The following is a 15,381-nucleotide window of genomic DNA, read 5'->3' on the forward strand; positions in this document are numbered from 1 at the left end:
CACCGCTGCCAGCGTACGTACTATACATGATACCTATTGTTCTCCGATTGGTTTATCGCTCTCAGTATACGTACCGCGTGTTCATCGCCGCCGCCGCGTGTGCCGAGTGCATTAAGTAACATTATCTGATTTGTTTAGCGCCGCCAGTAAAAGTACTGTACGTTTTATGGACTCTTCTCTGATTGGTTTATCGTTGCCAACGTTTGTGACTGTGTATGGTAAGCAGCAAAATGCACCTGTGTTTATCCATTGGTTTTTTTTTGCCACTTGCTGTCAACCGAAGATGACATCACAGATACTCAAGGTTCAGCTTACGGCCAATCACATCACAAAAACTCGGGAAACTCAGAAAATAGATGAGCGGTGATTGGTTCAAAGCTCAGCCCTGAGTAACTGTGAGTCGACACGCGGAAATATGGCAGGCCCCTGAAATGAAAAAAAAAAAAAAAAAGTGGTACATTTTGCTGCTTGACGCTTATTCCACAAGCACAATAGTATCAGAATTCCATATGCCAAAATGACATATAACTGTAAAGAAAAAAAAAAAGTTTGGGCACAGCGCTCCTTTAAATGTGAAAAGATTTCAGAGATTTCTTTTTTTGTTTTTTTGTGCTGGCACGTTGTTTGGGTTGAAGGGCAGGTGTTTTGGTGGGTCTTTGTATGGAGGCCTGTCTGAATGAGCGCATGCGTCTGCATGCGTTCACATGTACATGCGTCTGGAGCATATTTATTTGCCCGCTGGAAACGGGTGTGTCAAATTCTCTTAGCATGTGTGACCAATGCGGCGGCTGGGAAAAGAGCCGCGCGTTTCACAGCCTCTTATGGCCTCTCACCGAGAGAATTCTAAAGAGGCGATCGATCCGCTCCGACATGAATTCATCTCGCGCTCGGCAAACGCTCCAATTAGAATATCTATCTGACCTTACGTCGACTCCGTCCCTTTTGCTACGGTCTTTTGAAACGCTCCCGGTGAACGGCTATGATGCGGAATTAGAGGAGAAAGATGTAGCGAGTGCGCAAGCGAGATAAAAAAAAAAACAAAAAGAGGAGAGTATCCCCCACTCCTGTGTCTTTCATCCTAATCCATGATCTGTGTCCAAGAAAGGGCCTCCTTTTCACTGGTCTGCCCCAAAGCCTCTTATACGTGACCCCTCGCTCTCTTCCCCCTCCAGGCTTTCTCCCACGGCCAGCGACTATGCACACAAATGCCACATCTGTGCATTTTATGTCGTAGCGTGGTGCAAATTTCAACTTTGACACCCATAAAGAAAAAGCAAGGGCGATAAATACAAGGTATCATATTGTGTTTTTGTCTGCTTGGCGTTCCCTAAACATTATCGTAGCGGGAATCATTCAAAATAGATAACGTTCGGAAGTTCAAATCGTGAAAAGCTGTCGCAACCAAGGAAGGTGCACTTTTCAGGAGTGGGCAGAGCTAGCTAGCTAGCGAGCTAACGGCATGCTCCTGTGGGAGTAATGGCTGTAATAGCAACTGGATCATTTGCCGTTGCACAGGGGATTGCCCGGCAATTACGCTTTTTTATTTTATTTTTTTTAAGGCCGAGGCTCATCAGAAAAAAATACAGATTACAATTAATCTATTGATTAATATATGATGAATAAAATGTTTTTTCCCTCTATTCAATATACGTATATAGGAGCGTATCCTTCCCCGATGAAACGATTCTGCTCTGTGTTCCAGTTTGCAAAAGCGACATGAGGTTTGGCTTGGAGGTGAACCCGAATGCACGGCCAGGATGACTAACGCAGCTGCTGGGGGAGAGCGTGTCTCTCGTCGAAAACGACTGACCTCAATAAAGATGGACGTTCGGGCCTCTTATGTAACTCGTGAAGATGATGCCCAATTTGAGGTAACGCTGTCAAAATGTGTGTGCTTAGCGAAGGGCATATACCGTAGACGTGCTTTTAAATCTTTTTCTCAAAGCTCTACCGCCTGTGAAATATTTGTTGAAGATTTATTTTTCTCTTCATTTGAACCTGCGAGATTTTACACAAGTTTCTGTCGTTAGATTTTTTTTTTTTTAATAAACATCGAGAGTCGTAAGGCGACTCTTACTGGGAAGCGGGAACTGTTTGTGCAGTAGAAACTAGAAAACGTTGTCAGTTAAGTGGAGACATTCTTTTCTGGGAGGAACTTCGCCATAAAAGTGTTCCAAATGCATTTGTGTCCATATGTTATTTGGGATGGTAAGGTTTATTTGAAGCATTGGCTGGCCTTCCAGCCACATTTGGTCTTGTGGCTTATTGGTCTTGCAAGATCTGGATCGTAGAGGATCTTGCCCCATCCCTACTATATCATAAAATTTGACGGTAAGATACACGAGGTTCCATCCATTTGCTCTCAAAGACGCAGAGTGGAATATTTAGAGTTGCCGTTTACTGGTGTTACGCACACTACGACGTCAAGGAGAGACCATACTTTTCATACATGTCACGAAACATGCGCCTGGTCCCCCTCCTCCTTCTTTTATTTGCATTTGGCATCCCCGTTTTTATTCGCGACTGTCATGCGAAGCAGAAACTGGCTCGGCTGCACACAAGTCTCAAACTGATATCCAAAACATGATTCGAACTACGTTTAAGGTTTCCTCCTTGGGTTTCCGTAGCTACAAGAAACATACCGGCACTCCCTATGTAAAATAAACAGAAATGACTGGACCTACGGACATATATAAAGATATGTTGGTTGGACAGGGCACCTTCATTTACACCTTACTGAACTTTAAAGTAGGTTTTCAAAATGAATAACGGTCTAATTATTACATACTGTCACATTCATTTGAAAATGTCCCGGTCGCGTCGCGGCATTAAAAACTTTAGATGACCTGCAGAAACCCGGTAAAAATCCCGCGTTACCCCCGTATGGAATGTGGAATTGGTGCGCCATTGCAATGGTCCTGTAAAGTTTTGCCCTGGGACGCATGCACTTTATAGCCCAACTGAATAGTGACACTGTATTCAAAGAACATTTATAGCAAGTCCACAATCGGCGTATTTATGGGAGGCCGGCTAACCGCCGCTCCTATAGAATTACTGTAAGGTCTCAGAAGTGGTCGCATAGCAAACATATCGGCCGGCAGCGAGAACAGAGAGGCTCTGTGTGCGCGCGCCGTACTGAGGGACCTGATGTTGGTTTGCACTCGGCCTAGTCTGACCCCACCCCCGGTAAATACAGGCTTGGAGGCTTTCTCCGCGGATAAAAATACACTGAGCCTCTGAGCCGAGCGGGGAGCGGAGAGCGGAGGCAGAATTCCTTCCTATTGTAGGCAAAAGCCAGCTTGCAAAATGGTGAGCGAGTCACATGTGAGAAAAGTACGCTGCGGTCCACTTCCTGTTTTTGTCTTTTGTCCACTGTGAGCTGCCATAGCACGTATTTATGACGTCATGGGACTGACCCTAACGCACGACATAGTTTCACCAGTGCGGCTAAACGTCGAGCTTAGCAATCAAACTTCCAGCTCATTCACAGAATTCCAGAACCAGATTGATTTCCTACAAGAGTCAACAAGTCAGGGTGCAGAAAAGGGAGGCTGTCTTATCTGAGACAAGTCAACTTCCTGATTTGAGCTGGAAACAGGCTCAACCCGAGCATGGCTTCAATGACTCCATGTCGGTGGGTAGCTACTGGTACTAACGGATTTTGGTTGCTTTTATGACAGGGAACCTGCTCAAAGGTTGGTTGGAGTACGCTTCACAAATACTTCTTCAGCCCTGTGACCTTTTATCAACTTTACAGCGGGCTCGCCCTCCGAATCGGGTATAGACCTGTCCCATCCGCTGGATCGGTGTAGAATTCGATTAAGGCCAAAACCCCTGGATCGGTACCAAATTTCAATTACAACCAATTTGATTCAATTTGTAAGACCAAGCTAGATTATAGAATCCAGACGGTCAAGTACGGATAGCCTTTTTTGATGATTTGAATGCTATGTCTTCTCGTTTAAGGGATGAGCATGATTTGGAAAGCGCGCACCCTGCCCAAGACCCAACACAGAAGCTGGTCATGTCGGCGGATCACATTTTCCTACGCTAAATACTCGGACCTAACGGCGAAATGAGTCCAGGGGACCAATGGGAAGGGACGGGCCTGAGGGACGTCTATGACATCCTAACCAGTGTCCCACCGGAGCAAGTGCTGAGCCTGACATTCCAGCTCGGGGAGTCTCCTGAAGATAACGTCATAGACGCCTTGTGCCTGCTTATTCTTGGTAAAGAGGAGAAAGCTCTGGGCAAACTTGACGCGCTGGGCGACAACCACCTTGCCAAGCTTCTGTTTGAAATGTGGCATGAGAGTGGGTATAAATTAGAAGCCTTTGCAGAGCTCTGTGGTAAATCTCAGGATTTAACGACAGAATCTTTGGCAGCTCTGGCTCGCGTTTTTAAAATTCTGTCTGAGCACGGGATGTGTGATCAACAAAAAAGGAATCTGGCGTACGAGAGGGCCCTCTCCAGCTGCAGTCAAAGAACAGACAATCACGACGACCCGTTATATCATCGACTCCTGGAGGAAGCTAAAGATGTGTGCGGGCCTCAGCTGGCCGTGCTGACGCGTTCCTCCGCGGACCTCAAATCGGGTTCCTTCAAGGAAAGCTCCGACAGGCAGGTCGAAGGCGTTCCGACGCAAGTTGAAAGTCTTCCCAGCTCGCTGCAGTCGAGCCACTCCGAGTTTTACCCCACGCATCTGGAGATCAGCCTGCCCCCGACGATCCCGTACGAGGAGGAACGGGTAAGCCCGACAGACTCGGGAAACCCGGACCAAAGCACCGCCGACACCGACTCCCCCGAGCAATATCTGCTTTCGTCTGTGGGATCGCACGTGGCGTGCGGTGAAGCTCCTGGGCCGGAAGACCCAAAGACGGAAGCGGCGTCCGAAACGGAGCCGGATAAGCTTCTGGGTGTGAGCTTCAGCATCAAACGACCTTCTAACCATAACGCCGCGCCGACCGTAGAGACAAAACCTTCACCGCCATTTTCAACAAACCCCGCTCTACCTAAAAGAAGCGTCTCTCTAGGGGCACAACGTGTAGAAGAAGAGGACGAGGTCACATTTTATCCTTTCGTCATCCTGCACGCTCCGGAAGATGCCGAATTAGCCGATAGCATGAAGGAAAAACTGGAGGCGGTTATCGGCGGTACGGGCGCAACTTTCTCCGAGGACTTTGCCGTTCCCGGGAGGAGCACCCTCATGTGCATCGAGGACGCCATCAACAACTCGGCCTTTACTGTTCTGCTCCTCACCCGGAACTTCAACACGCGCATGCTGGAGGTCAAGACCAACTCGGCCCTCATCAACTCCATCAGCAAGAGACACAAGTACAACACGGTCATACCTTTGCTGCCAAAAGACAACTGCATGCCCAGAGAGTGCATGCCCATCGTGCTGCAGACCTTTGTGCCGCTTCTGGAGAACAAGAGCTTTGAGAGCAAAATCAAAAAGGCTTTATCGCCGGCGCAAATCAATCGGCAGAGGAGCATTTGGTCTCGGGAGCAGAGAACACATCAAAGGCAGCTGCCCCAAGGCTGCGAAACGGGAGCACGCGTGCAGGAAAATCTCAACTTCCCGAGCTCGGCGGACTTTGCCGGCGCGTCCTCGCTTTTGCAGCGGCTTCCAAACATTCACATCGAAAACGCAAGCTACGTCATGATCGGCAATGACTCTCAGATGACCGTCGATTACTGTGGCGTGGCAGAGCGAGATCCCATCCGCAGAGAGAACGGGAAATAATTTGGGGCCGAATTTGGGTTGCGAATGATAAAATTAGATCGTCCGTTTTTTAACACTAAAATGTTTTAAAAGCCCTTGGTTACGATCCTGTCAATCACTGCGTTTCTAGCTGTTCATTAAAGACTCGCAATCAATAAAAGCGTCCACTTTAGAAAATGGGCTCAAATGAATTGGCTCCACGAAAGGGACGGATGAATGTTTAGCCAAAGACTACCATCTACTGGCAAAAGCCTGATTCACATGCCTTCTTTTGGAAAGCGGCTCTCCACTGATGTAGCTACTGCATCCCGTGTCAAATAATGCTTTCAGCCAAGTACCCCCCACGCAGCACTCAGATATTTTTTTGGGGAAAAAAAAGAAGATAAAACTGAGTGCTGTACCATCGATGTCTGATTTATTAAACATTGGAACTACATTTGTTGATGTATCTCGAGGTGTGTTTTATTGAGTATCAAAGCTTGTGTAAAATCATTTCTGGCTCATCTGCCGGAGGATTACATTAGTGTAGACAATGCACGTCCATTTAAAACTTAGCAAAATAAATGCACGCGGCCTTTTGTAAAGAAGCCACTATGACACAATTCTGCAACAAGTTGCTTCGGGTTCCAATTAATTTGCTCTTAATTTGAAAAGACAACGGACTTTTCCAGCTGTGGCATTAAAATAGATTTGCTGATACCTTTACAAACCCTGTTAAAACTTAATGTACACTAATTTGAGAAACACAGTTTTAGACTTCATACTAGTGGTAACCTTACCGTTCTAGGGTTGGTGGTTCAAATCTCACATCCAGTCTCTCTGTGTAGACTCTGCAAGTTCTTCCCATTCTTGCATGGGTTTCCCATGGGTACTCTGGTTTTCTTCCACATTACAAACTGAATGAACAGATTATGGAAATGTAAGGGCTATCAATAATTTAGTCTATGTGCTTGTAAATCAGCCATCAAAAATCTTTATTTGATGAATCAAATATTTTTGGGGCAGATGTATGGCTGCAACTAAAGATTCTTTCAAATTCGGACATTTCAAATTAATTGCAGAAAAAATAACTAAGATTGTGTTGCTAGTTTGGTTTGTAACGACAGAAAATGAGCAAAAATGCAACGCAAATGCAAATGTTTTATTTGGCGTGCACACAAAAACAATCACTCTGCTGACACGAAGGACTAGAGAGGAAGAAGATTTACTTGTGAGAGGTTGGACTGGTTCTGCAACCTAAAGGGCAATGTGACCCATTAAATCAACTAATACATTTGAATGAATAATTTCCCTTTTGTTTTCTCAGTGTGATTGTTGGAAAGGAAGCGTTTCTCAATGTTGTTATTTTCTTGGTTTGTACTTGTAAAAGTTTAAAATCTTAGTCATCAAAATATCAACTAGGAACTGCTTGAGATATGTTAATTTGCGTGTAATGGCTCAGTAAATATGTGTTGGTTTTTATCTTTTATTTTAAATTGCCATAATCAAAAAACTTACTTGATATTAAGTTTTCTTTTTTTTTTTGGAGGAGGAGGGTGGGGGGGGTAGTACTTGGACTTTCACAACTGGGGCGATCAACCTAATACGTACTAAAATTACACAAACGGTGCGTTCACAAAAAAGAAGATAATTTGTTAGCGAAGTCGCTTCAACTTACACACATTGGCAGCAAAGCTTTACTGCACCACAAATACTGATTTGGGTAAAAACAATATTGAAGTACAATGAAGTGCTACATCGCTCCTTAATAAACAGGGACTATGCGGCAAAGCTAACTTCCGGTTGTCTTCGTTTGTAACCAGCTAACGAATACTCGTCCTTTCAAGCTTACAGGGGCCATAAATATACCTTTTTTTTCTTTTCCATTTTATTTATGGAATTGCGCAGATGTAAGAGAAACGGAATACACGCAAAACAACTTACTTTGGCGACACTTGCTCAGTAGCGTGCTATTGCTAACTTCCGCCCTTGTCTTATTCGGCGGCGTTTTATGACGCACTAGCGTCATCTTTTGGAATTATTTGGTTATTGCAGACAACGATTTACTGCAAATTAAGAGGGATTTAGCGTCGCAGCGCGCGTCGAATAGTCGATTAGCAGTATTCAAATTAACATTCCACATTTTAAAGTTTGAAATTAACTACGACATTGAACAAAAACGAGTGGAATGCACGCAATTGACTTGAGATAGGGGGAGAAGCTCTTTGGGAATGTTAAGGGTGAGGAGAAAACATTGGAACAAAGTTAAAATCTCCAAAATGTTGAATTTACATGTTACAGTCCCTTTATAATGATTACTTGATTTAACAAAGGATTGGGTCAGGGCCTGTAAAATTGAGCTCAACTTTCCCAAAACGATGGTAGTTCTTTTATGTTTTATTATTTAGAAACTGCATTTCATATATCCTTGGGTTGTCTCAGTGTGATGTTAAAATTGGTCGGATGAAATGAAACCTTGTGTGTGATAGATATGCAAATAATAATAAAAAAAAAAAAAAAACACACACAGAAATGAGGGGCAAATACTTTTTCACAGCACTGTATGTGTGTGTGACGCCATTCTTTGGATCACAGAAACACCATTATGGAGACAGGCTGACATCATTCACGCACACACACCACACGCCAGAGCCACCTTTGGCAGCACAGTCATTGTGCTCATCAGTAAGCGTCTTGTGTGGGGGTCATTGTGTAGCAAATCTTCTTTCCGTGACCTAACGCTATATCTGTGACCTGTCTTTTTCCCTCTGCCTGGCACTGGGATTGAGCGCAGCATGAGAGGGTGGTCTCCATGATGATGGGGGCAGTGTAAAGGTTTCTCTACTTGATTTGGTTTCATTGCCAAAAAAACTAGTTTATTGAGTTTCATCTGCCGTTGTCGTAGCAACCGACATTATTCCTTAAAGATGAACTCGCCAAAGCCTCTCAGAGATCTTTTCTAATCAGGATCGAGCAGACCTCTGAGCAAATGTTCGAGGGTGGAATGCTGATGGACGGACGGTGACGCATGGACCTCGTCTTTGTGGGACTCACTGAATCTGCGTCATTTTCTTCTGAGATGTTGATGGTAAGAATCTCATTTGTTGTGTTTTGGATTTTTGTGCAGTTCTTGAGACTTGTCGGCGTGATTCGCTAATTCGGGTTTACTCAGCCGCAGATGTTTATTGGAATGAAATAAACGATTCCTTCATATTGACACTCACAGTGAAATTATTTTCAATCAGGATTTGGCAAACAGATGGAATGACAGGAACACATGAACCCCACCATTGTAAGTGACTCGCTAATTAAGGTTTCCAAACTACGGCCTGGGGGCCATTTGCAGACCGCCATCCACAAATTTGCGGCCTGCGGCATATACTGAAAAGACCTTTTAACATGGCCCGCAATATTACTTGAAAAAGTAATTAAACATTTTCGGAAAAAATCCAAATTGCCCTCATATATACATAATAATAATCTTTTTACAATACAATATAAACAATACAGGGTCAAGCACGGAGCCTTGAGGGACCCCGTGCGTTATCATTGCTTGGTCTGATTTTTACCTTTAAAATTATATCTAACTCCATATAGCTCTAATTTGCCCATTAGTACACTCTGAGCTAAAATATCAAAAAAATTCTTCAAATCTAGAAAAACCTCAACTGTAAATGCTTTTTTTATAGGTGCAATTTTCTCCACAGTTTCCATTACTGGCATACTGAACAGGTTAATGGATTAAAACAGTTGTTGCAACCCTTCTAAAACAGGCAAGGTAATGTTTGTATTAGCGTCAACATTCCTAAACCGGCATTTGATTCTTTGCACTCTGAACTCTGCCCTCGAGGTATCCCAGGTGCCGGCGCCATGCCCCAAACGCAGGTCCACCAGCCTCGTCGCGCTTTTCGTCAACCTCCAAGCCTCCACCAGGACCTACTCCAACAGCGCTCCCCGGAAGACCAAATCGAACTGTGGTGGTACGGAGAGCCACGCCGGTCCCTGGCGTGCTACTGCGCTTCGGTTGCCCTCATCTTGTGTTTGGGCCTGGGCGGGATCTGCTTTCTCTCCACCGCCGGCTTGGGCATGTCCAGCGAGTGGCGCCTCGGGGTGGGCACCGCCTTGTGTCTCCTCTCCCTGGCGGTTCTGCTCAAGCAGCTTCTCAGCTCCGCCATCCAGGACATGAACTGCGTGCGCAGCCGGCGGCGTATCGACCAGCTGAAAAGCGGCGGGCGGGCCGACCCGGCGCTCATCTTGGTTGTGGCTCTGGCGGTGATGCTGTGTGGGACACTTTTACTCTGTGTGAGCGCCATCGGCAGAGCAGGCGATGACAGCGGCGGGATGTTGGCGTCCGGCGCGGCGCTGCTAGCCGCGGGACTCGGCATGACTCTGGCGGTGGTGGGATACGTTGCCTTGGTCTACCTCCAGAGAAGAAGGGAGCACACCAGGAGGAGACGCGCTATTAGCGCAAGAAGGCTGGGAGCTGTCCGTGTCTTTTGTGTCTCAGGGGGACAGGTGAACCAGGCCGGGAGAGAGACTGCCTTCAGCAGAAGCGGTCTGATCTGAGATGCTCAAAGCATCTATTTATGTTATAGTGAACGCTTGGGATGGAAACGGAAAGTCCCGTAATTCCCCAAATCCAGGACGCACCTGTGTATGGGATGCACCCTTAAGTGTTTTTCCACATTGTGAGCGATCAGTGAACATCTCGCCAGTGTAACGTCAAACGCGCTCAAAGCAGTTTTCCTTTTCCTCGCGGCATGGCTCGAGTTCTTTTTGCCATATACTGTATACTCAAAGACGTTTATGATTGTGTGTGCATATGCCAAAAGACCACAATTATTGGTCAAATGGAAACCTTTCATGTTTTCTAACAGGTTTTTATAAAAGAAGGTGCAATTTTGTAAAATAAACACATAAACTGTTTTTAAATCAGGAAAACAATTTTGTTTTTTGGTTGCAATTTGATTAAAGACTAAGTTTAGATATTTCATTGAATCATAATTATATTCTTATAAACTCTTCGTTGATCTCAACGTTTTTTTATGTAATCAAGAGGTATTTTTTCCCTTTTTATCCTTAATTTGTGATTGCAAAGTTTGACTGGCTTATCTCATGATTTTGTTGACATTCCCTTTAGTGCAGCTCCATCTAGTCACAGTGGATGTGTCATGCAACCTCAGCCACTCCTTCAGCTTCTATTCTATGCGCCTTATACTGCAGTGCGCCTTATATATTAAACGTTTCAAAATATTTTATCTATATATATGTGTGTGTGTGTGTGTAGTCAAGAAAGCTCCAATCTAATTATCACCAAAGGGATTAATTTGTCATGTGTTGGATTTCCAGAGTCCTTTCTGCCGTTTAACGAACATACATGACCTCCTAATGGGAACTAAGAGATGTTTTGTAAAGTGCGCTAAAAAAGAGAGCCTATTGGAGTCACGTCACTCTGCTCTGATCTTCATCAATAAAATTAATTAGGGAGGAGAAGGAAAAGGTCAAATGGAGACAAATTCGGTCAATAATGTTAAGTTGATGCAGCACCACACAGATCATAATATGTAAGAACACTTAAATTCACAGCTCCACTATCTGATCCAAAGGACCTTAATTCTATTTAGGTTTTTCTTGAAACTGTGAAAAAGCAAAGGGGTTTTAGCAAATAATAAAACATAACGTTACTCATTAACACTTGTGCCTTATGGGCATGGCTGAAAATGTTGACGGGAAGGCCTAACCTGCAACCTTTGCCCACAAAGAGTCGTTCTTCCAGAAGGAGAAACAAGGAGAGAAAGAAAATAACACTTCTAAAAACGGAAACCAGTAACTTGGAAGAGGCAAAAAAAAAAGATCTCTACTTGGTAAGTTTTTACATGTTTTCTTTTTGTATGTATATAGTTAGTACAAGTTAGTATTTGAAACTTGGTTTATTTGGGTCAATCAGATATTATCATTAACCTGCAGATACCTTTTACCTTTGTTACCTTTAACTGTTGATTGACCCAAATGAATCCTCTCTACAACGTAAACATATGACAGAAATAACAAAAGAAAAAAAAGTGTTCATCAGTTTAATCATTTGTCCTCCTTTTTCATCATGTGACTGTGATGTGAAAAATTCTGAAACCCCTATTGCCAATTTGTGGCTATTTGAGTTATTTCGGGTTTTTTTTTCCCCAATGGACAGCATCTAACAACAAAAGAGCAGAAATGGCAGATAAAAGGCACTTCTGTTATCCTCAGTCAAAAAAAATAAAAAGCCTTTTTTTTTTATTATAGTCAACCTTACAGGCTGGGGAAATGTTCCAGTGGATCTGCAGCATCATCGTGTTCCTCTGCTTTTGTGAAACGTTGATAAGAAAAGCACACTGTGCGACCGTCTCTCAAAAACATCTTCTGACGGATGACGGCAATGTCTCCAACAGTAACGCCAATGAGACTCGAGGTAAGTCAATCTTTAGACAGATTTTACAAGATTCTCTTAGAACTTTGAGCGCCAACGTCAGCTTTACAAGTTTTTGGTTTACAACACTGGTGCAATCCTCCACACATTTATTGTTTCAAAATATTCAATAGGTTGCCTATTTTTTACTCCTCACTTTTTGATACCCATCTAATTCCACGTAATTCCTTCGATTCACACAATCTCATTCTGGCAAAAAAAAAAAAAAGCACTATAGGAGCTTTTATTTTTCCTATTCTGAAAAAAATCAGTTTAATATTAACATTTTCAACCACATTTTCCCCAGTCCAAATGAGGACAAGTTTTCCACGTTAGTTGTAGAACATTACTGCTCAATAGCATTTTAAAACATTTTTTTCATCCCAATGATCAAAAATTCAACTCTTTATTTGAAAACAACCCATAAAACATCTACAAAAGCATTTTTTCCTTTAGAAATTTAAATAATTCACCTGGTTCTCTTCACGTTTGGAACAACTTTATCCATCCATTTTCTATAGCCGCTTATCCTCTCAAGGGTTGCAAGCTTGCTGGTGTCTATCCCAGTTTATTTGGGAGTAGGAGGAGTAGGAGTTGTCAGCCAATCGCAGGGCACACAGAGACGACCAACCATGAGTGCAGCCAATCACACCTAAGGACAATTTAATACAATTTGCATGTTTTTGGAGTGTGGGAGTAAGTCGGAGTGCCCCATGCAGGCTTGGGGAGAACATGCAAACTCCACATAGGAAGGCTGGAGCCAGGTGGATGTCAACTCGGGTCCTTGAACTGTGAGGCGGACGTGCTAATCCCTGTGTCGCCAAGAGAAGAGTTTTTTAACCATGCCGGAATTTTGCACATACCAGACATTTCGCAAAAAAAACAAACAAAAAAAAAACCAACATCTTCTACACTATTCACTACTCCGTGAACAATACTTCACCTTTTCAATCCATTCCAGGGTCAAAAATTTCAGCTCACTCATGCCATCTTTTTTTTCTTATTGCCATTCACACAATAGTGAGGTCTTTCAAAAGCCCCTCATGTAAAATATCGAAATATTCATTTCCTGTTCCCACATCCAATAACAAACTAATTCCAACTGTCATTCCACATCGATTCATATCATTCACAAATTCCGCATCATTCCACATGCTTGAGTTTTAATTTTTTTTAATTCAGCCTATCAACTCACAAGTCCTCCAGACACAGCAAACATCTACTTGCTTTATGGAGATTCTTCTCCCGCTGTCTTCACAGGTCTCACCGATGAGGAAAACAGTCCAAAGTCCACACATTGGTCCTATCTCGCCGCCGGGCTGGGCGCGGCCCTTACTCTCTCGCTCATCATTGTGATGGCGGTCAAGTTTCGCGTCCTGCATCGCTTTCTGGCCAGTTACAGACACTCCTTGCTGCAGGAGGCGGACGGCGTCAGCCAGTACGGCCGGGAGGAGGCCTGCTTCCCGAGCAGCGTGTCGGGCGGAGTCGGCGCGGCCGGGGGCACCCTCGCCGCCTTGGAGGACGACGATGACGGCTTCATCGAAGATAACTATATCCAAACCGCTGAGAAAGAACGCGCGGAGAGGGAGGGATCAGACCAACGGGATGAGTACGGATTAGAGGACAGTGATGAGGACCTGCACTTCACCATCGGATGAGATGCTGTAGATCCAGACAGTGACTGCTTTATTGCTTCCTTTTATCACCCGGCGGACCGTGTCTGTATCTGTCGCTCGAGGATGTCCAGAAGACAATTAGCGGGATTTGTTGTTGCTTTTAATTCAAAAAAAAGTTTGGAAAGGAGCACTTCCTAAATTATGAAAGAGATAATTGCCATCACAGCGTTTATGTTCCAAATCGCCCCTGCCAAAAAGTGGAAAATACAGAAAAGGACATATATGCTTTGTGTGTGTGTGTATATATACAGTATATGTATATATACGTATATACATATATACATATACATATATATATATATACATATATATATATATATATATATATATATATATATATATATAAATAAAATAAACAATCATCTCTATGGACCCGTGCCTTTGCAACCTCGATTTTGTTTTATTACTTCATACCTCGGTTGTTGTCAGAATCATATTTTGAGGAGTTGCCCGAGCAATTCTAACTGTATGTCACTGCCCCTGCGGAGGGAAACTGAAAAACTATTTTGCCGTGGTCCTGTACCTGTAATCAGCATGGTACAGTACGCGTCTGCAGAGAGACAAACCCATCAGAGGAGGAGAAATAAGCTCGGTACGAGGAAGAGAATGCTGCATAGCAAACGGTTCAAAATGGAGGTTTGTTTTTCTGAGCGATGCGGTGTATGAAACATTTACATTAAAACATACAACTTGGAAATCTCCCTGAAGACCTTGACATTTGAATAAAGATTTTATTCTGTTTGAACACCTATGAAGTTTTAGTAGTATGGCAATTACGGAGACAGGGTTGCAAATTCATTCTAACGTTAGCCTTTTTGCGAGTAAATGCTAGTTATAGGCTAACCGCAACTGTATTCTGGTTGGACACGTACAAACGTGCCTCAAGTTCATGAATGTCTTTTTCCGATGAAGAGTTTTTGTTGGTTTGAGGATAACACGCTACATTAGCTCTGTGAACATTGAAAAAAAAATATGAAAACCTGAAGAGAGGGCTTGGCTTTGGTTTTGCCAAGGTCAGAGCAATTAGTTGATGCTAGCTTACTTTATTTTTCTGTTCTCCTCTAAATGGTAAAAGGAAATTTGAACATTGAGCGGCATAACATCAGAGCGTATTTGCTACTAAGTCTGTAATAATAAATTATTTCCCCCCATAAAGTTGAACATAGGAGCGAAAGCAATACCGCAAAACAGACAATTAGAATTTGCATAAGCACAGATGTGTATTTTGTGAATGTTTATCTATTTATATTATTACAGGCAGATTTTCTTTCAATTCTAGAATAACCCACATGCATTTGGAGAAGACATGCAGCATTTTATTTTAATTGAGGACAATCTAATTTCCCCACGTACCTTAATTCCCAGAGGAAAAGGTCACAGATGTGGCTAGGAAAACGAAACCGCAGCAAATGCAGCAGCGCTGTTCCAAATGTAAACGCGATGGTTAATCGCTAACCTCACATTATTAATGTTTAAGTGTAATTGTGCTCATCGGGAACATTTTGTTTGCGCTAAATCACTTTTAATTTAACTTTTAAATTTCCCATCCAAATGCC

The 15,381-nt window shown here is 43.4% G+C and overlaps 3 protein-coding genes across 10 annotated transcripts; all 3 read left to right on the forward strand.

Moving 5' to 3' along the window:
• Window positions 1-609: 609 nt before the first annotated feature.
• On the forward strand, window positions 610-6,173 carry ticam1 (TIR domain containing adaptor molecule 1). Of its 5 annotated transcripts, none has more exons than XM_088430482.1 (2): window positions 610-1,871; window positions 3,967-6,173. In XM_088430482.1, exon 2 carries the CDS (start codon window positions 4,076-4,078, stop codon window positions 5,744-5,746), a length of 1,671 nt encoding a protein of 556 aa, XP_088286608.1. In that variant the 5' UTR covers window positions 610-1,871; window positions 3,967-4,075; the 3' UTR covers window positions 5,747-6,173. The 5 variants fall into 5 exon arrangements, with proteins under 5 accessions (XP_088286608.1, XP_088286612.1, XP_088286609.1 ...); XM_088430486.1 differs by lacking the exon at window positions 610-1,871 and adding an exon at window positions 3,260-3,309; XM_088430483.1 differs by lacking the exon at window positions 610-1,871 and adding an exon at window positions 3,416-3,695.
• A 2,261-nt stretch (window positions 6,174-8,434) lies between these two features.
• LOC148414340 (transmembrane protein 125-like) lies at window positions 8,435-10,966 on the forward strand. Of its 4 annotated transcripts, XM_088429917.1 has the most exons (4): window positions 8,435-8,792; window positions 8,950-8,996; window positions 9,394-9,482; window positions 9,555-10,966. In XM_088429917.1, the coding sequence occupies exon 4, from the start codon at window positions 9,575-9,577 to the stop codon at window positions 10,268-10,270; it is 696 nt and encodes a 231-aa protein (XP_088286043.1). In that variant the 5' UTR covers window positions 8,435-8,792; window positions 8,950-8,996; window positions 9,394-9,482; window positions 9,555-9,574; the 3' UTR covers window positions 10,271-10,966. The 4 variants fall into 4 exon arrangements, with proteins under 4 accessions (XP_088286043.1, XP_088286042.1, XP_088286044.1 ...); XM_088429916.1 differs by lacking the exon at window positions 8,950-8,996; XM_088429918.1 differs by lacking the exon at window positions 8,950-8,996 and having other exon boundaries at window positions 9,412-9,482.
• Window positions 10,967-11,046: 80 nt separating this feature from the next.
• On the forward strand, window positions 11,047-14,027 carry LOC148414341 (leucine-rich repeat-containing protein 19-like). Its single transcript, XM_088430001.1, has 2 exons — window positions 11,047-12,152; window positions 13,410-14,027. The coding sequence occupies exons 1-2, from the start codon at window positions 12,008-12,010 to the stop codon at window positions 13,805-13,807; spliced, it is 543 nt and encodes a 180-aa protein (XP_088286127.1). The 5' UTR covers window positions 11,047-12,007; the 3' UTR covers window positions 13,808-14,027.
• The last annotated feature ends 1,354 nt before the right edge of the window (window positions 14,028-15,381 follow it).

This window comes from Hippichthys cyanospilos, chromosome 12, assembly GCF_059441005.1.
Source record: "Hippichthys cyanospilos isolate Australia breed blue-spotted pipefish chromosome 12, RoL_Hcya_1.0, whole genome shotgun sequence".
NCBI classification, from domain to species: domain Eukaryota; kingdom Metazoa; phylum Chordata; class Actinopteri; order Syngnathiformes; family Syngnathidae; genus Hippichthys; species Hippichthys cyanospilos.